This window comes from Callionymus lyra, chromosome 6 (genome assembly GCF_982586985.1).
Source record: "Callionymus lyra chromosome 6, fCalLyr1.hap1.1, whole genome shotgun sequence".
Classification (NCBI taxonomy): domain Eukaryota; kingdom Metazoa; phylum Chordata; class Actinopteri; order Syngnathiformes; family Callionymidae; genus Callionymus; species Callionymus lyra.
This window is the reverse complement of record NC_141823.1, coordinates 27,530,363-27,551,741: the sequence shown is the minus strand read 5'-3', so window position 1 is coordinate 27,551,741 and position 21,379 is coordinate 27,530,363. Positions and strand designations below refer to the sequence as shown.

Genomic DNA, 21,379 nt, shown 5'->3' with positions numbered 1-21,379 from the left:
TTTGTCCGTTTTTTATTTTATTATTAATAGTCAGACGGCTCTTCAACCTTGAATTGGTCATGCTGGAAATCTCGTTTTTTAGGTGTAAATCTGCATTCTGCAAAGAGTATGAAAACATGTATCAAGATATTCTTGCTATAGCATTCCAAACCACAAGAGGGCGGTAATGCATCACGAAGCCCCCTGGTCGCAGATGGGAGCGGTCAACATTTGTTTGTGTTCGTTCCAAGACCAAAGATGAACAGCTGAGCTCTTCAGTATTAGGATTGACCTTATCCTCATGTTTCAGTATCAGTTTGTTCTTAAAATTAATCGTAACGCAAAACAAAATGACAATCCTAAAAGAATAAGAAAGAAATCACACGATCAAACTTAATAAAATGTACATTTTATATTAAACGGGTTTCTAAATTAGTTAAATATTTCTTGAATCATTTCAAAGCTTTTATAACCTGCTACTTTATTTCAATAGTGTGGCGCAGGCCTATAACTGTCCTTCTACCTCAATAATAGCGTAATAATCTGCTCTAGACATCACAAGACATTGCTTAGCAGAATAAACTAATGATGCCTTTAAAAGGCCACAATGCCTTATGACTTTGCATGTCATCTTTCTTCGAATGGACACTGTGACCACCCATGTGCTTTTGAACAAACGATTAACCTGACTGCTGCAGATGGTCTAATCCAAGTCTGATAGATCCTACCTAATCTCTAAAAAGAAGAATCCAAGCAACTTGTTTCTTCAGTCTTTTTCAGGTGGGCTGTAAATATTTTTAACCCTTTTGTAATCATTAACTTTTTTTTATTGTATATTTGTTTTAAAAACACAGGGAATTACTTGACTTAAACGTATTGTTCTAAAACCACTTTAACTTGGCAATACTTTCAATCTCATCCCAGGGGTCTCTTTGACTGTGTTTATCCAGCCCTTATGATGTCAAAGAAGATCTGATCAGCATAGAACATAAAGTTTCTGACAGTGATGACTAACAAGTTCTTTGTTCAGTAGTTTAAAAAAAGAACTACCTTAGTTGAATTTTTCTCGCCTATTAACATAATTCGAGTGAATATTAAGATCATATTTACAGTTTAAAAAAAAAAGATATATATATATATATTATATATTTTTTTATGATAGGGCTATAGAGATTTCCTATTTTGGTTATTTGTTGTTGTTTTTCTACGCTTTTTTACTTTTTAGGTTTTTCCATCATATTGGCTCTTTGCTCCACTCGGGCCATCACAACAGTCACAGTAACACAAAAAAAAAATCTCATGTTGTGTTTAAAACACTGGCAATAAAAGTTCGGATTAAAAAATATATAATAAATAATGGGGTGCCTGAGAAAATGTAATTGACGACCCTTGACGTAAAAAAAAGCGATTATCGTTTTATTTTGAAAGTAAGATCGGAAATAAAGCGTCGTCACAATCGACTTGACGTTGATTTTATTCCAGAAGTACATGGAAGTAAATGTCATTTTATTGTATTATTCAGTGACGTCTACAGTCAGGGGCCGTGACTCCGATGGCCTTTTAGAACATGAACATGTCGAGTGACTCGCATCTTTGACCGGACGTTCCAAACGGTCCCGCCGGTCCCGGGTAAGTTCTGACCATCCGCTCACACCATCTCCCGTCTTTGTTCCACTGAACCGGGCCTCGGCACCAGACCGCACCGCCTGCTGACGCGGGCACACGCGCCGCCAAACTACCTGGATAACACGCCGTTATTACCCAATACTCGCGTCCCGTCGGAATGTGGTCGGTAGACGCTAAAGTAACTTAACGACACGTGGTCTTGTTGACACCAAGTTAGTTCGGCGCTGGTTAAGTTAGAAATAACAGCTGATATGACACTAATATTTTAACTATTTAGCGCCGAAGTTACCAGCAGTGACCAGACTTGTCTTCTGGGGAAGGTAACTACAACTACTGGAGCGACATTTGCCAGGACTAAATACCTGTGAAATAAGGCGACGTTTAGAGGTGAAGTTATATTCAGTCGCTACATTCTTCACCAGACGTTTGTAGAAACTCTTGAGAATTTCATTATTTTTCAACATAAGCAGGAATAAAAGGCCCAGTTTGCTGTTCGCTGCTATTTAGCTAAGTAAGCTAACGAGCGTTAGCAGAGCTACCAGCCGTCACTGGTGAGTACATATTGAAATACACACGTAAACAATTAAATCCGTTCTTAAACTACAATCCATGTTCATATAAGAAAGAGTAGAATCACCCTACGATTGGTTTGTCCAAGCTGAAGTCGAAAAAAAAAAGAAAAATTCATATGTAAGTAAGTAAGTAATTTGTATTTATATAGCGCTTTTCCAGACCAGGGTCACAAAGCGCTTAACAAGCAAAACAATACTCGATAAAATATATACTTTGAAGGTCAAGATAATACTGAGAACAACACAGGAGTTCCAGAAAATCAATGAAAAGCCTGAAGGACTTTGTGTCCATGTATATTGTTACATGTACCTCGAAAAGTAAGAATCTCATAGATTACTAATTTCAGACGTTTTAATCCACACATTTATTTATTATATTAAATTTATAATAATATAATAATGATTTATAGACTTGTATTTCATCTCTCCTGCTAGTCCAAAAGTCACATTTTCAGATTATGACATTTGGAAAGAATTGTAATCATCATTAAATAAGGGTCTGTAGAAAGAATGACTCTAAAGTATAAACACTAACAAGGAAAATGCTAAACATGCAATACTATTTGATTAGAGGAAGTAACACACTTTGTATATTGAGTAAAAGGTTCTGTATGATGTCTTCATATTTAGAAGATGTTGAGGCATGAGGCAGATTGCGACATGTTTTGTACGGTATACAACCAGGGTTCCCGCAGATCCTTAAAGTTAAAGTCTTCAAAGGCATTCAATTCATAAAGCTAAAGATAAGTCCTTAATTTTGGCAATACATTCTCTTAGTTAGTTAGAATTTCAAAAGTCTTGAAAATGTGAACACAAAGTAATTTCAAAAAATTTGGTAACATTTATATATACATTTAATTTTTTTATTTACAGGTTGATGCACAAGTTAGCAAAATAACAAAACGGTGACTCCTTTGAAATTTTCAAAATCAGCATGACAGGTTTCCAGGAATATTTTTTTCCGTTGACTAAAAAGTAATGTTTATTTTGATAGAAACATTTGGGTAAATTTGTCCGTAAACTTTTATAATAGGTGATGGTTGTTTTTACATTTGTTTACACAATTCGGTTGATAGTCAAATTATTTTTTAAAGAGCTTTTACAACATGTTTTCTACTGTATACAACACATTCAGATCTAACTCTCAATTAATTCTGACTAAATCATTCTTAAAATTAGGAGGGAAATAAAAAAAAGAGATGTATGATTAGTGTCTCCTCATGCAACTAAAGTATTTTTCTAAAACTCATGTACCTCAGGAGACCTCCTGAGGGATCAATAAAGTTCTATCCATCTATCTATCTTTCTAAAACTCATGTTCTTCATTCTGCTGTTTTCTATTTAGCTGTGATGGAGCAGCCACCTGCAGGCTTGAATGACCTCCAACCTCAGGACTTCTCCAAAACCAGCATACCAGCTGTCCTTGACCTGACAAGAAAGGCCGACTTGAACAACAAAACCAAGGATGCTCTTCGTGTGGTCAGATCTCCTGGCTGGTTCCAAAACACTGGGACCAGTAACACGAGCATATCCTGCTCAAAGACCAGTACCGCAGACATGGCTCTCCTGCCAGCCACTCAAGTTAAACCAGACAATGCCTTCTCCCACACTACAGTCACCCTCTCCTACGTGAACCGGTCTCATATTTACCCCAGTGTGGAGAGTCTGTCTGAGGACTCTTCTCTCTGCAGTGCACCATCGGACGGCACATTGTCTCGACTTCCTCCATGCGAGGGTGGGAGGGATGTCTGTGAGAATGGGTATCATTCGGATCATTCTTTAAGCCTTACCGTGTCCCCTAATCAGACACATAGAACATTTCCATGGTTAAATAGCGATGGTGTCTCCTCTGGTGACGAGGATCATTCTGAAATTGGAGAGAAAGATGCACTTCCTCAGGTGTCGGGGAGAATTGCTGGAGAAGACGTCACTATCACAGAGAACGATAAGAAGACCAGGGATACGAATGTGCCTTTTTTCTCCTCTATGAACAAGGACTGTCTGGCTGTTCCAGACAACGTAGGAGTTGGAGACCTTTGTTCCGTTGGACAGAAATATGCCAGTGCTGTAGATGACCATCTTTCCACATCTGCCACGTCTCTCAATGATGGAGAAGATGTCTTCATCCTGCCACAGACGTCTAGTTATCCCAGTACAGTCGAATCTTTCCTGGAGAATGTAGGTGAAAGTCCTTGTGAGGACTTGGACATCATAGGACCTGAAGAAGTACAGTCCAGTGTGACAGATGTCATTCATGGTTCAAGATTATTAAAGGGATGCCAAGGACCAAAATCACCTTTGCTTGACTCAACACATGAACTCGGTTTGTCTGGGGCTGATGAAGAGAAGCCAAAGGCTAATGGCAATGCAAAATCACAACAAGTAAATTGGCCAGTAAAAAAGCTGCCAGTGCGCTCTAATAGAGGGATGCGCTTGGAAGCTTTGAACATGGATTCTTGCACAATTTTACCCCGACGTTATAACACGCCTAAAAAAGCTTCTCCCAAAAAGGCGGCAGTGAAATCAAAGACAAAAACAACAATGCCAATAGAAAAAGTTAAGCAAACGACAGGAATTCAGCAAAAAGACAGTTGTATAGACAACTCTGACACCTTGAAAAATTCTACCTCTAATTCTGTCATCTCTCAGTCAAAGCAATCTCAAGCTAGCTTGTCCCCAAAAGAACCTGATGTTGCTGTGCATAAATCTTTAAGGAAAAATTCAAATTGTCTTTCACCTACAGCACCATCAAAGGCTGTGAATGCATCACAAAAGTCCTCTCCAACACCTCGGGCGTCTCCGAATAAGGAGCAGAGATCACCCAGTAATAAGGCAACTGCTCAGAGAACCTCAACCACACCTAAGACTAAGGCTGCTAAAACTCCAAGAAGACCACGTAAGAGGCTAAAGCAGAGCCCGTCCCCCTTCATGTTTGCTCCTAAGGAGCCTGAAATCAAGTTAAAGTATGTGAATTACAAGGAGGAGAAAAGAGACTATCGCTTGACTGACTTCTCTCCATTTATACACGTGGAACGACGTCCATCCGCCACATCACTGTGTACAGTGGTGAACGATGCTGAAGAGACGCGGCATCAGCAGCTCCAGAAGGGTGTTCTGCTACAGACTAGTCAGGCCAGCACTTTTGTGTCAGCCACTGTACCGAGTACTTCCTGTCTGATGCTGGGCCGAGTTTCATCACAAGCTCAATACCTGCGTCCTTTTGTCTGCTGTCTCTGTCAGCTGTCTGCAAATGCCATGGACTTGGGAGATCTTCTAGGCCCGTACTATTCTGAAGGACATCAGCCTGTAACTAACATGCCGTCCGGCACGCCAGGTCTCAAAGATGACAAGGAGGACCGTAGTGACTCTGATTCCTTCTGTGGGAGAACCAGCGCCCGGAGAAGGACGCCTGCCATTCCACACGCATTGAGACGCAGAAGATCAAGCATTCAGAATAAACGGAAGGGTCGCTCCCTTGTCTGCCATATGACTGATAATGACTGTGACAGCCTAGTGGCCAAGAGGCCTAGGTCTGATGTAGGAGCCTCAGGGGTCCATGATTGGTACAGCCCACCTGTACTGCCGATTCAGTCCAGTGAGTACTGGCTCCATGAAGACTGTGGCATCTGGGCTGCTGGGGTTTTCCTCGTAAAGGGAAAGGTCTACGGTCTGGAGGAGGCAGTGAAGGTTGCTTTGGAGACGGTAAATCAGATTTTTTGTAAAGTGTTAGACTACTTAAAATATAACTTGTTGCTTTAGATGAAAAACAATTACTTCATAAGCCATGTTAACTTGCGTTAGATGATGGTGTGCATCGTATGGGTCAATATATGCCAAGCATATGAGCCAATCAGATTGGATAAGTTGTGTAAACCTTGGGGCTCAAAAAAGCATTTGAGGCAATCTCTTTAATTGAACTTTACCATAAGAGTGTTGGATGTTTCTCAATTAATGGGCTGTTAAATAGTCAAGTTAAAACAATTATTTGTATTTAATTACTAACGCCTTTTTCATAGCTCATCTAGTCAGTGTTAGTATACCGGATTTGCTAGCCAGCAGCTACGTTATGAGCATGATGGTGGTCATGACTTCAGCTTAGCAATTTAACATTTGTAAAACCAGTGTGATCCAGCCAAATCGGGCCCAGCTTCGATTAACAAGCAGGCAATAATAACAGCTGAAGTAACTGATGCTACCACTTAATTTTTGTTTGAGGATCTATCAAGTCAGTTTACATGTCACCTTTATACCAGGGAGCTCTGTTTAGTTTAATCTAAAAGCGGGTGATTAGATCCATGTGATGTTTCTTTACAGACATGCTCGGCCTGCTGCACTCAGGGCGCCATACTGGGCTGCTTCTTCAAAGGTTGTCCTAATAAGTACCACTACAGATGTGCTCTGCAATCAGGTCAGTCTCCACACATCTCTTTATACCTCATTGTAACCCTTGCTCAACACAGTCATGACATCTTGTGCTCTCTTCCTCGCAGACTGCATTCTCATAGAGGAGAATTTCTCAATGAAGTGTAAGAAGCACAAGGTATGTAGCTCAAAGAACCACTGCCCCGTTATTGCTGTAGATGATCGCAGGCTGTTCTTCTCCACAGAACAAGACACTTAGTGACCCAGTAGGAAAACGCCAGAAAAAGAGGTGATGAAATCAGTAAAGGTTTCCTCCGGTGAGTCACTCTACGTCAGTCTGTGTTGCAAGATCGTTGCTCAATGTGAAGTAATGATTGACCACGAGTTTCTTTGCACACCTAAAGAATCCATGCAGGAAAGTTGGAATATTATGGCTGTGTTGTTGTTTTGATGACAACGATGATGATGATAAGATCATTTAATCCATTTACAAATTTTAGTTTCTGTGTGTGTAAGGCTTTTGTGTGGCCTGGCGGTCAAAAACAGCCCTCATGAGGTCCCAGTAAAACTATAAAAGTGTAGTGTTCTAACCAAACCAGCAGGTGGCAGTAATGACGCGGTGATTTCTGATGGTCCTAATGGTTTGTTCTGCTTCTGTTCTCTACAGACCTAAAAGACTTGAGTGACCTTTTGCACCCAACCACCTTAACTCCTGCGCCCCCACGGGCTGCCTCTGGAACGTATCTGATGAACTTTTTTCTTATTTATACGTTCTTAAAAACTGGATGAGAACAATCAAATATTTAATTTGGGTTATTTATTCATTAGCCAGAGTGAAAGTTGTCTGTGCTCTTAAGTTATTAGCAACTAATCTCTTAAGCCATTTAATGAGTGAGTGAAACGGAGGACATGTAGAAGATGCTGATGCCGATGATGCCAAACATGTTTTTGAATGTATTCTTCGTGTGTGAGGGGATCTGCAGGAAAGCACTTTGAGTGACCATGCCTGACGTGTCTCCCCCTACGACTTGAACATACAGCATCTGCTTCTAGGTGCTGCTCATTTTCAGCGTAATTCCTCTCCTGACTTTTTTTTAAAATGTTTTGTCACCTGTCAATATGTGTCCTGATGCATTGAGGGTTCACAGGTGTTTTGTTTACAGATTTCTTTTAAGTCAGAGCTGAAACATTATTGTGGATCTGGTCAGTTCCTTCTACATTGTGGCACCAGATCATTTGGTTTGTGCAGTCAAAGTATACTGACATCATAGCACCACTAGTTTACTTAACTAGCTCACCTCGCAAGCAAGCCTGAAGATCAACATCGTGACTGAAGCATCATGCCTCCTATGATACTAGTATGGCTGCAACTTCAGAGGCAACATCTGGTCACTGTTTAACTGTGTGCTTCATCCGATTCACTCGTGTCCGACTTGTATTCATCGTCGTCAACTCACCTGCCAGTGTTACTGCAATATTTATTTTCTGTTTTTACAAGTTAACTAAGCAGAAGACTTCAAATTTTAATTCATCCTTCACTTCAGATCAGTTTGTTGTGCACCTCTTTCATTGTGTGTTTTCCATAAATTGTTATTGTGTTTGACTGTGTTGATCTCAGGGCCAAATATGAATGATTTCCTTTCATTTTTATAATTGAAGAAACCCAAACTGACAATGGACGGAACCAGGTTCTGTAAGATTTTTGACATTCCAGTGCCTCTTCTTTTAAACAAGGTAAAAACCTCCTGTCACTCCCTGTTTTCTGCCTTGGTTCCTTTTTAAATCCTCTTTTGTTTTTTAGCAAAATGTTGTTTGGTTGTCCCTGGGAACACCTCAGAGAAACTACCAGATTAAATTGTTCTGAGCTTCACTTGTCTTTGTTTGTCTCTTACACTTAACAAAGACCCTTGAGCACAACTGAGGTCTTAAAACATGGCTAGTTATCTCTCCTATAGGAGGCAAGGGACACCTTAGAAAGGTCTTCAGTTTAAGTGCTTGTGCCAGTGACTGCTATGTCACACAGTTAATCCCTGAAATACAACAGTTGCTGCCTTAACTACTTCAATAATTCACTACCCATTTTAACAGTTTGAGCTCGATTCTTATTCATTATATTAAAATATATTTGGAAACCCACAGTACCCACTTCGTCCGTTAGATGTCGCACTTCAGATAGTGTACTCTAAATAGTTTTCCCCAGTCGTCTGATTTAATGTCTCCTTAAATGTCCAGGGTCTTGCTGAATGAATCGTGATTAAACCTCTTAATAACACACAAATCTACTCTTAATTGTATTTCTGGTGTCGGCTGCTGCAGTATATTATGTCAAAGAATTACACAATAGTTAATTATGTGTGTAATGGACTTAATTGGACTTTTATCAATCTAGACCAGGACAGTCTCAGTTTAGAACTAACACCGATTGTTGATCAATTCCAAAAACAGGTTGAAATGAGCGTCCCTCTAAGGGATCTGGGGGTGAACGCCATAGACAATGGAGACCAGGAGACCTGGAGGGAGCTGTAGGCGGACAAGAACAGCAGGACTATCTGCTGGTTTGTACAAGGAGAACAGAATGGTGGACACTGCCACAGTCCTACAAAATGCCAACAGGCCAATTTTGTGCATGTTTCTGCTTGAAACTGCTCGAAACTGACTCCAAGAAGGCGGTATGGGTCCAGAAGTGGGACCTGTGGTCCTGGCCCCACACTAGGATTGATGCATTGACCAATGATACTGGTTTTCACTGGCCACGGCTGACAGACGTGAAAGAGTGGGGATGAGTTGTTGAGACCGTATGTTGCCTGAAACATCCTCCAGCATGACTGGCTTGGCAGTTTGTCAGTGAAGGCCACACAGACCTCCATATGCTCAAATCCTCAGACCACTTGTACGACCATATGCTGGTGCAGCGGGTCCTCTGTTCCTTCTGATACAACCTGACTGGGGTGTTTCAGCCGTCTCGTATGATGAAGACAATGATGTTACATACCTTCCTGCTGGTTTTCCTTGACTAATATGGTACTCGAGTCTTCTCCTCAACTGTCTCTGTCTGGAATGATGCTCTGTAACAGGTCTGGTAGGAGATGTTTAATCTAACCAGGAACGTGTTGTAGGGAACGCATACAATTTTGAGTTGGATCTGCCTGTCATTTGATTTTACAATGGATTCATTTGATTCCAAACTTTGATGTGTTAATAATTTCATATCCATTGATCACTTTTTAAGTTATTTGATTTGGGTTCCCTTAACTTCTGGATCAGTTTAGTTCAACCTTATCTTGACGGGCCTTCACAGCAGGTTCACTACATAGTGTGGCTTCTTCTAAAGTAAAACTCTTCACTTCACTTTTTGGAATTAGTTTGATGGTTAATAAAATAATACCAAGACAAGAAGTACTTTGACAGCGATTTAATCTTTTTCAATGAGTGAGTTTCAGTTTACAGGAAGACATTTGAACTCCAAAGACAACAGGAGAATGTCGGGGCTCTGGGGTGAGTAAATGTGTTTTGGAGGGAAAACTGCGGGCTTTTTTCCACATTATTACAAGTTAAAACTGTGCAACAGGGGTCATGCAGTTAAAGGAAAACATGGCAACAGCGACTCTCGGGGTTCATGTTCACGCACATCAAGACGTTAAGGCGTACTTTACCCAGTGTCATTGTAAGTCATCACCTAGGTAAGCACTGTTGCTTCCCTTGGTTAAGCTAATGCCTGAGTTTCCATCCTCCATGTTAATAAATGACTGAAAAAGGAAGATGGAGACTTGGCAGTGTAAAATTGACCATTGCATCATAATTTCTAGTTAATCTGTGTTCAGTGGAGCAGCAGCAGATTTGATTTATGATCACAAGACCAATACAATGGCATTCATTTATTTTCTTTCTAAATCCAGACTCATTTTGACAAAACCATATCCAGGGGTAGTGAAGGGAGGGTGACAATGAGGTCATGTGACCGCAGTCATGTGAAGCCAGCAACAGTGCAGCCAGTGTTGGTGTCTGGAGGACCCTTTGTTTAAGTCAGAGGGTCACAATGAGGTCAGAGATGATCACAAGATGGGAGTCGCTGTCGTCGCCTAACCAGGACTGGCCCGGAACCAGGATGGTGGTGAAGTGTGCCACAAGCGCTCCGGAACCCATGACTTTTGATTGAAGCTATACTGAGCAAACATTTTTGAACTGTAACAAAAGTGGCAAAAACACCATCTTGAACATTTACTGATCTTTGTAGTCATGCTTCTTTTTTTTTAAATTTCTGAAAGTGGCAAGATGACGGTACAACAATAACAGCAAATACAAACGTACACAGTAGAAACTAATCCAGATTTTAGCCCTAGAATGTCTCAGGAGGTTCTAACAGGGAGTTTTTACTTGAAGACATGATACAATAAACACACCACTACCAACTCTTTTTGTCTGTAAAGTTGCTGAAATTGGGAATCTCATGCAAGATAGAAAAACTCTTTGTTTCAAAATCTTTTTTGTTCTACGTCAGTCTCTGATCTATTGTCATATATATCACCTATAAAGACGCACGGGAGAGTCTCTAACATCTCAGCCAACAATTCTACATGGGGTGTGGCTACCAATGGGAAGCCATTGTGGGGCTGTATGAGATTAAGCAACCATCCATGTGGATCATTTGGGCAACAACAGTAAGGTTCTGTCCGTATCTTGGATGAAAGCTACGTGGCATCCCAAGTGAGACCCAAATGACCCCTACGTGGAATCGCTGGGATATCAGTAACTCAATGAAAAAATACAACGACCGCCCAAAAATATGCACGAGGTATCTTACTGTGGATTGTTTCACCCACAACTCAAAGCTTACGATAGGCTACAACACGCTAATGCTAAAGCAGACTCTTGTATTTCGGAAACAGTTCGGAGTCTACACGTACATCTTTCTGCTAATTAAAAAAAGTACAAAACTGAAATGCAAAGTCGATATGTTTGATCAGAAAAAACCTTGTGTGTTTCAGTCCAAATGGCAACACTCTACAAAAAAAACAACTCATCCAATCATAAGAAAACGGCTGGGAAAAGAAGAGGTACATTTGAACTGAAACTGAACACATTACTGTTGAAACACACACACTTTTTATAAGTTGAAAGCCACCACACATTTCTTTCCTGTAGCAGCCACTCTAGGATCTGGTTTCTCTCAGAGGTCCCAGTGTTTCTGCTGGAGGTATTGCTCTAGAAAAAAGGATCTGGTGTTTTTTTTTGTTGACATAATCTCTAACGGAAGCATCTTCATTAGTCCCCTCTGGCGTCCCCTGCCATTTACGCATGGTTGGAAATCTTCAGTGACATTTTGAGGGGAAATAGACACTTCTGGAGGAATCTCCATCATTGTGTGCAGTCACGTTAAGACTCACTGTTCTACGCATGCACATGTGAGACGAAAACTACTAGAGCGAGGACGCTCAGACACAGATTTCAATGGGCGTGGTCACGAGCACACGTCCACCTGGCGAGTTGTTTTCTCTGGGAATCCGGTCGTAGCTGTTGGTGGAAGACACAGAGCTGTTGGTGGAGACTGATACAAAGTGTTCCATGCCTCCTCCTTTAGCTGTGCTCCCTCCTCCTATGCTCCCTCTATCAGGGACCACTGGAGACATGGGAGAGAGGGGGGACATAGGGGAGAGAGGAGACAGAGTCTGCTGCTTCATCCTCTCCACAAGAATCTCCTCTTCTTCCTCAGCAGACGAGGAGGATGAGATGTTGGCATCCTGATCTCCTCGCCCTCCTCCCGTGCCTCCGCTAGCTCTCTCTGCAGAGCCTCCATTTCCATTGTTGAGGTTGTTGTTCTCCCCATCCAGCATCCAGGTGTGACTGAAGTAGCCGAAAACCTCCTTCACGGAGCAGCGCCGGTCCTGCTCCAGCGACAGCAGGCGTCTGAACATGCGGAGAGCCTGCTCCGTGAAGCGCCTCCACTGCGACGGCACCGTGTTTGTTCTCCTCTTCTGCCAGCGGATGAACTCCTGGTAGAACGAGTCCATGGGCAGGGCCTTCTCCCAGGGGAAGTTGCCGGTCAGCATGCAGAAGAGCAGGACCCCGAAGGCCCAGACGTCCGTGCTGTAGTCGACGCAGAACCCCTCGTGGCGGGAGACATCGCAGAGTTCCGGGGCAGTGTAGGGAATGGTGCCGCTCACCTGGGGGCGGACGTGACACTTGTATCAAACATGGGACAGAAACTTTTTAAAGCGCTTAAGAGAGCACAGACATACCCCAAGCTACTCATTTATAAGGATGAGTATTGGTTTTGTCAGATACTAATGCCAGGAACATTTTACTTATTGTCTGTAATGAAGAGTAAACGGTTGTTACTCGAACAGTATTAATTTAACTTCAACTTTGCCTGGACGGTCACTACATGACCACCAAATGGCTTCATGACAGCGTGTCGGAGACGGCAGTTTCGTTCATTTTAACTGAAGAGTATTTTGAGTTTATGTTGAGGGTGCTGAAGATGCTTCAGTTTTCACCAAGCTCAATTCTGTTATAATTACCCAGTTCTAACAGCAGAGGAAGCTACAAACAAATGTGTTGAATGTTCAGAAGCTCCACTTCAAATCCGTTTAGCCTTCACAATATCAAAGTGATATTATCTAAATGTCAATAAAACAGTGCACTTTGATCATGTTTCCATTGTAACATGTCGCTTGGGTTCGGTTCTGTCAGTATTATTTTGGGTCTGATTTGTGTGTGAGGAGCTTTGCCAAGTATTTTCAGGAGCGGGGAGATAGTGGGTGTTGCAAATCAGCTGGGAGTTCTCAGAATAAACAGTGCGGATAAACATGTCTGCATGAGTTTCTGTACTTTTCCAAATGCTAAATATGGAATAGAGAAAAAATGTTGTTACCTTGTGGTTACTGGTTACTACATAACAGCCATCACTACTCGTATACACTCAAAACCAGATGTAACCATTTGTGTCTTTTGCCACCACAAACAATTTTCTTAAAGATTTATTGAAAATTTTTATGGAATAAAAACGTGTGTTGTTTTGTTTACCGTGAATCTTCTACTAGTGGCAGCAAGCAGACTTTAATTACCAGAGAGAGGAACATTCACCATCTATTTCTTTCACTCACGCATGTATGAAGCATAGTCAAAATGGATGGAGCAGAGTTGACCTGGTTTCATTTTAAAGTCCATCAGTCTGTCATGAACACATTTATGTAGCCAACTTTATTAATCATGACTGGTTCAATGTGATTTAAATAAAGGATGTTTCCAACTCACTCGTTTAACGGGAGATCCAGCTCGGCGGGTCATGCCGAAGTCGGAAAGCTTTACCTTCCGACACTCTCTGTCGAAAATGAGTATGTTTTCGGGTTTGATGTCCCGGTGGACGAGCTTCTTACAGTGGAGATAGTCCAGGGCGATGGCTACCTGGTGGACACAGCGCTTTGCCACTGTCTCCGGAAGACCAACCTTCAGAGAAAGAGGAGTCAGTTGATCATCGTCATCCACACTTAAAACACTGCTTTTTCTGTGAGTCTTGCTCATCAACAAGGATTGACTCTCTGCTAATGAATGACTAAGTATCGGCAATGTGATGAGAAATTCAGTTAGAACCATCTGATGACATTTAGGAAAGCGATTGTTTGTTCAAACTCGTTCATCAGACACATCTTTCGTGTCCCTGCAGGAGGCAAAAATGTAATTGACATTTATGGCTCTCTCATATTTGACAAGTGAAATTACATCTGTTCAAGCTCGTGGGTATCCGGGAACTCACTGAGCTGAAATCATATTTCTTCTCTGCAGTGGTGACAGAAGACAATTTGAGATGTGATGTCCGCAAAGACGGAGGTGAACCAAAAACACACGTGGCCACCTGCTGTTTAAAGCAATTTGATACAATGATTTGAACACCAAATTAAACTCAACATGCAAATATTATATTCATAAACCTTTCATTTAAAACATTTGAAATGACTTTTTCTTTTCCAAATATGATCTCAATACTAAAGTTATTTTAAGGGGAAAGAAAAGGACAAATAAAATAAAGGAAATTACAAAAAGTAAAAATAAAATAAATCCTTAACAAAGAACTTAAGAAATGTATCTTGAGTTAGCTAACAATGTCAGAAACCTGCACTTCGCCAATATCTGGCACAGAAGCTGGAAGCAAGGAGAATTAAGCCAACTTGGTTTCAAAATCTGTAGAACAACTCAGTACCTGTGGAGGAATGATATCGAAGAGGTCGCCTGCCAGGGCATATTCCTGTGCAAACACGTAGTAGTCGTCGGTCTCAAACGCAATGCCAAACATGTTGATGATGAACGGGCAGGGAGACAGGTAGAGGGAGATACTATACTCCCGGAGAAACGACTTCAACTTGGTTGTCTTCTTCTTCAAGAACTTCAGAGCCATCTTCGTACCTGAGCCACAAGAATAAAGGTGGTGAATGTTAAACGTGTGTCGCTGCAAGAGAAAGCTGCTCACCTCTTATCTTGTGAACCACCAAGTCCACCTTCCCGTAGGTGCCCTTGCCCAGCTCTCTGATCACTTCGTAGTACTTGTTGACCTCCAGCCGCTCCAGGTTTTGAGCGGCGATGAGCTGGAGCTCGTCAAGGATGTCCATGTTGGCTCGCGTTGTTAGCGGAGAGGAGGTCATGTTGGTCAGTGTTGCCAAGGATGAATCTTTGGATAAATCTTCAGGCTGGATAGAAGCAGCAGAGAAAAGAACACGAAAATAAGTTGTTTTATTTGGCCAAGAGGAAAGAAAACGCTTCACTCATCTGATCAAACAACACAACACTGACGATGAACAACTACTAATTGTGAAAGATGTGATGAAGGTTGATGAACAATCTCTCGCCATCTATCAGGACCTAAAGTGGGACCCCCTCCCTGACTTATTGAAGTTCATCCAACTGTAAGGGATGCTGATCCAGTTCTCTACCACCATTATTGCTCTCTAATCCTGCAACACTGTCGAGCTGGGGTCGGCCACCGAACCAGACAGGAAACAAACTGCAGTCAAGACTGTCAGCAGCACTGATGAACCGGCAGTCAAACATGTTCAAGTGAATGAAACAAATGATGCGCCAGATTACAGCCATGGTGTGACTCATGCACGTCACTGAGGCAAGAAGAGTCACGTGTATGATGAAAGCCTCCGCAATGGACGTGTACTGTATAAATTAACTGACTTTTACCACTGATCTTGAGGATTTATGCCAACGTGTTAGTCTGCAGTTATCAAAACTATACAGTTTCAACAGCTGTAGAGTCCATTTTAATCAAAATATTTATGATTTACGCAGAAAAACTGAATGCTTGGTAAAAAAATGATCTTAAAAATATTATTATGACTTTAAAATATTTGTCATAATGCAAGTAGTCAACCTATTGTAACAATGTTTATGAGTGAGTTGGATTAGAAAAAACGGATATTTTACGGCGTTGCACTTCAACTATTCCAACACGAGGGGTCGCCAGAAACAATACGCTGTTTTAAACTTGCATATTTTCGCTTTAATACGAGATACGAAATAAACGACGAAACGACAATACCGGCAATACCCCTTAATATTAAAAAAAAAAAAAGAGAACTGCTGTAAGAACCAAAGGAATTTGTAAGTAAGTAAGTAAGTAATTTATATTTATAGAGCGCTTTTCCAGACCAGGGTCACATAGCACTTGAACAATCAAAACAATACTCAATAAAATATATACTTAAAAGGTCAAGATAACACAGAGAACAACACAGGAGTTCCAGAAAATCAAGGAAAACCACAAATAAAAGTGTCTTAAGATGTTTATTGAAGGAGTCAATATGTATGAACTATAATTTACACACTTATACCAAAGTAAAATGGATCTCAAGTTGAACCACTAAATATAATGGAACAAATGAGAAAAAGATTAACAGCCCTAACGTTTTTTATACGTGTTTAATTTCTATTTCTTGTTTGTCCCTGGCCTCTTTCTGCACTAAAATTATCTTTTGTGAGCGTAGACACAAGTCATGAGCCCCAAAGCAGATTTAACCATTAGCTTACTGCGACAACATGCTGAATAGTTGAACAAACGAGTCAGAAAAATAAAGACAAAGTGGACAATCTGCAGTGGGAGTTACTGAAGACGTTTCCTTTCCATCTCTTCAAACACACACACACACACACACACTGCAGTGTAATTATTCTGTACCATGTCTTCTCCAGAGCAGCTCTGCCAAGTCTCGCTGTAGAGCCTTTCACATGTGCTCCAAATAGTGGATCTTACAAACGTCATTATATAACATGTGCCTCCGTCTCTTGCTGTCAGAATTCAATTATTTTCTGCTAGATCTCACACGCTCTCGCACATGCATGCATTTTTAATCTTACAATCTCCATTTTCACGTTTCTTTTCCTCTCATATGAACACGGAACATAGTACGGGAATGTCGACGCGCTGGTGTCCAAATTCTCTTTCCGTGTTTGATTCATATTGTATGATGATGAGCAGCGATGAAGAGACCGGTCGGAGATACAATTACAGATTGTGAGGGCTGTAAAACCCAAAATAAAAGCCAGCAGCTAATGCGAGAGTGCTGTCGACGTTTGCTCCCCGAGCTGAAGGAAGTGCTTCAGCTGCTCGCCTTGTTACAGACTTCAAGTCCAACTTAAGTATCTTCCTGCCTCTGCAGACAACTCTGAGTAAATCATCCCCATCCTTGTTCCCCAACACTGCGGCAGAATACTTTGAAAATAGCCAAGGATATATTTCCCACACGTATTTCTGTGTTGTTCCTCGATGACTCACAACTTCAGGACATCTTGTGTCTGTGCCATGTTTATCTCTGTGTGTGCAAACACTGTGAAGATCCCTGCTTGTGCTCAAATATTGAAAAAAAAAAATCATATTTTAACAAACTTGTGAGGGGTTTTAAAACATGCAAACATAACCGAGTGTTACGTGGGACTACACTGTGTCATGTTAGCGTGTTTCTATTTCAGTACTAGCCCAGAAGATACAATTCAATCTCACTTTGACGTAAAGCTGAAGCTTGTATGGTTCAATTCAGAAACACAGAAATACATGGCAACACCTGTTTAACGTTCAAAAGCTAACAGGAAGCTATGCTAACTAGCATCATCCAGCTAATGGTTGTTTAGCGATATATTTATATTTAAAATATTTAAATTTAGCGATATTTAAAATATCTTTATTATCAGATATTATATTTATATTATTTTCATACAAAACGTAAGCTTGAACCATAGAAGACTGTTTTACGGATTAAATCAATTTCTTTTGGCGGTTTTCGCTTTACCTAAGTTAGATGATTGATGCTGAACAGTAGAGCGGCTGCTACAGAGAGAGACAATTATCCAACATCTGCCTCTTTAACAACATATTCATTGACCTGGTTTAGCAAGTTAGCAAAGCTTATACTCATTTAGACATATTTGTGACAGCTAACCATTTTATTTTGTAATTATTACTGTAATTAACTCTCAATATAACTTCATTAGGTACTGTCTTAGGGACTTTAATCCTTTATTGCTTTTTCCTTTTTGTGAATATTTCGGCCCCTCAAAATAATTTGAGTCAATATCGAGATCATATTCAGAGAAAATAGAATTTATTTTATATCCGTTTCTTTTTATAATTTAAGGTTGATATATTTATTTATTGGAATATTTGTGTTTATTTCATGTTGATACTTTTTCTTTTCTATTCTTACTTGCTTTGTTTTAATTTTTCCATCATATTTTCTCTCTTCTCTCGTCACAGAATATAATTTATGTAGATACTATTGTTACTATTAAACGTCTCATATGAAACAACATAGAAATGACAGTTTGTTGATTAAAAAGAAATATATTACTTAATCAAAATGATTACTTTATGACTCATACTAGATATATTAAAAGGAGCAATATAAGAGATTCGAACACTGACAGAGAAGCGACTAATCATTTTGAATATACATTTCTTTAAGCTCACATTATAAGGCAGAACAAATGCTACGTCAGGACCCACAACCGAGAAAATGTTGCTTATTTCATTGTCGAGGGCCAACTGGAGCCACCTCTGCCAACAAGACGCCCATGGGCAGCAGATGTGACCTAGATAGTGAATCTGGTGCTGAGGTATCAAACTTAAATCTCGACGGGTCAGATGAGCCTCGTCCTGTGCAAACACACACACTAGAGCCAATATCTGAGGGGCAAACCAAAAACACAAAATGAGGATGATGGCACTGATGTCAGTGCAGGAGAGGATGTAAACATTCTGCTCCCTCATCCTGCAGCTCTACATCACCACCTGCAGTGAACCTGCACTGAAGGAAATCACTGTCACATCACACACACACACACACACACACACACACACAAACCTGCAGCAGCCACAAAAAACACACACTGTCTGTCAAATACAATGCGATAGCGCTGATGAAGGGAAAGGCGAGTCACGTGATCCCGGGTGATGGCAGCAGAGCTGCCGTGAGTCAGGGTGCAGGTGAGGATACATACCGCTCACCATCCAGACCAGGACCGGGTCAGCAGCTCAGCACTCTCCCGGGTGAGTGCACGAGGAGCCGAGGGGTCCCTCCGTAGCCTCCAAGTGTCCTCGAAGGAGTCGCCGAGCCTCCTGCATATTTTCCTGCGGTTCTGCGTCCTATTGTCTCCGCATCGCTCTGTCCTCCAGGATGGGAGGAGGGATGGAGGAGCTCGAGGGGGAGAGAAGAACCAGGCCCCTACACCCCTCCTTCCTCCATCCCCTCATCCCTGACCCGACCAATCACAGCGCAGCTCCGCCGGGATCCACCGCTGCTCGCTGTCTCCGTACAGACTTTGCTGCCTTCAGAGGCGGTGGGAAATAATCGCATCTCCGAAGAACAGAAACTGTTTTTTAATTGTTGACGTTGGATGAATTAATGTCATAAATGCATTATTTTAAAGTTAATAACACGGTTGAGATTTTCTCTCAGATTCATGCCACAACATATTTTAATACGTAATTCACAAATCTATGTTTAGTTGACAAAATAATTTATTATTCATTTTGGATTCTGAATTAATTTTATGTATTTATTCAACAGCTACTACATAGCAAACTATTCTTGGATCATCCGTTCCATCAGCGGAATAACATCTCTCAACTCCCACTCATCCCCAGGCTTTGTCTTGTTTCAGTCAGCTGTTCATAAATTGACTTTTGTGGTTTGTATGTTTTTTTGTTTTTTAAAAGGAGAAGGGGAGCTTTTATCTCCACCAGCCCGCTTTGACTAGTAATTTTAGTTTTATTCTTACAGTTATTTGTCTTGATGTATTTATTATCTAGTTAAATGTAAATATTTTTTATTTTATTATTTTATTAATTATATTTTATTTTAATTTCCTTTTATGTTAATGTCTCCTATTTTAGTCTAACATATTCTCATTTTGATCTTTCATTTATATTACTTCATTATGTTATTTCGTACTGCAACCACAAACAATTCCTATGTTGTGTTTACAATACTGGCAGTACAAGTTTCTGTTTCTGATTTTTTTTTTTATACTTATATATATATATATATATATATATATATATATATATATATATATATATATATATATATATAATCCATTCCAAGTAATATTGCTTAAATGTACGTTTTATTGTTGATTTAAATATACAGAAACCTGAATAAGAACAAAAGTATTAACCAGAATTCAAATTTTATGTGTGAGTGTTAACAAATCAGTAAGTAAGTAAGTAAGTAATATTTATTTATATAGCGCTTTTCGAGACCAGGGTCACAAAGCGCTTAGACAATCAAAACAATACTCAAAAAAGTACATACTTTAAAGATCAAGATAATACTGAGAACAACACAGGAGTTCGAGAAATTCAAGGAAAAGCCTGAACAAATAGAAACGTCTTAAGGTGTTTCTTAAAGGAGTCAGTAGACTCCATCAAGCGCAAAGAGAGAGGAAGATCGTTCCAAAGCTTAGGAGCAACAGCCTGAAAAGATTTCTCTCCTCTGGTCCTGAGCCGTGTGCGTGGAACCATAAGTAGATTCTGATCCACAGACCTCAGAGCCTGAGCTGGGGTGTAAGGCTGGATCAGGTCAGTGATGTAAGGAGGAGCCTGACCATGAATAGATCTGAAAGTAAGAACCAGAATTGTAAAGTTGATCCTGAAAGAAACTGGAAGCCAGTGAAGAGTTTTAAGGATCGGAGAAATGTGAGTTCTCCTACTTGAGCGGGTCAGAATTCTCGCTGCAGAGTTCTGAATCTACTGCAGGCGAGACAACTCCTTCTTGTTAAGACATGAAAACAAACTGTTATCAACAATAGTCCAGACGAGAAGAAACAAACGCATGGATTACAAGCTCCAGATCATGTTCCGACAACATTTTCCTATAATCAGCTGATTTAACTTCACTCACACTTCACTTGCATGGCAAATACATATTTATGTTTTTGTGCATTTTACATTAATAATAATGAAAACAATGATCATAATAGATTTAAAGATATTTATTTCTGAAGAAAAGTTGTTCAGATCCATAGTTGATCTTTCATGGTGTCTATTAATCTTAAAGAATACTGTCAAACTGAAATTTAACATGCGTTAAAACATGCTTTAATTGTCACCTGATTCTGCAAGACTCATCCTAGATTTTGGTGGGACAAAGAATATAGCTTTTGTGCAATTGATTTTGTGTTGAAAGAAGTATGAAAAAATGCTATTTCACTAAAAACCTGCACAACCCAAGAGGAACTAAGCAGGAAAGTGAGTCTACAGGTTTCAATCAGGTGTTGTATAGAATTAAAGCTATATAATGATAACATCCGATTTGATGCTCTTTTATCCTTAACCATGTGACATTGCT

At 40.4% G+C, this 21,379-nt stretch overlaps 2 protein-coding genes across 4 annotated transcripts; one reads left to right on the top strand and one right to left on the bottom strand.

The window, feature by feature from the left end:
- The first annotated feature begins 1,455 nt into the window (after positions 1-1,455).
- On the top strand, positions 1,456-8,409 carry LOC148078011 (uncharacterized). Of its 3 annotated transcripts, XM_087794572.1 has the most exons (7): positions 1,641-1,817; positions 1,883-2,156; positions 3,523-5,879; positions 6,492-6,585; positions 6,668-6,717; positions 6,785-6,856; positions 7,207-8,409. In XM_087794572.1, exons 3-6 carry the CDS (start codon positions 3,528-3,530, stop codon positions 6,830-6,832), a joined length of 2,544 nt encoding a protein of 847 aa, XP_087650698.1. In that variant the 5' UTR covers positions 1,641-1,817; positions 1,883-2,156; positions 3,523-3,527; the 3' UTR covers positions 6,833-6,856; positions 7,207-8,409. The 3 variants fall into 3 exon arrangements, with proteins under 3 accessions (XP_087650696.1, XP_087650698.1, XP_087650697.1); XM_087794570.1 differs by lacking the exons at positions 1,641-1,817; positions 1,883-2,156 and adding an exon at positions 1,456-1,608; XM_087794571.1 differs by having other exon boundaries at positions 1,641-2,156.
- A 1,527-nt stretch (positions 8,410-9,936) lies between these two features.
- On the bottom strand, positions 9,937-19,169 carry bsk146 (brain specific kinase 146). The gene is made up of 5 exons (XM_087794569.1): positions 19,029-19,169; positions 15,004-15,220; positions 14,737-14,939; positions 13,794-13,985; positions 9,937-12,700 (listed from the first exon to the last, which is right to left on the bottom strand). The coding sequence occupies exons 2-5, from the start codon at positions 15,173-15,175 to the stop codon at positions 11,972-11,974; spliced, it is 1,296 nt and encodes a 431-aa protein (XP_087650695.1). The 5' UTR covers positions 15,176-15,220; positions 19,029-19,169; the 3' UTR covers positions 9,937-11,971.
- Between the last annotated feature and the right edge of the window lie 2,210 nt (positions 19,170-21,379).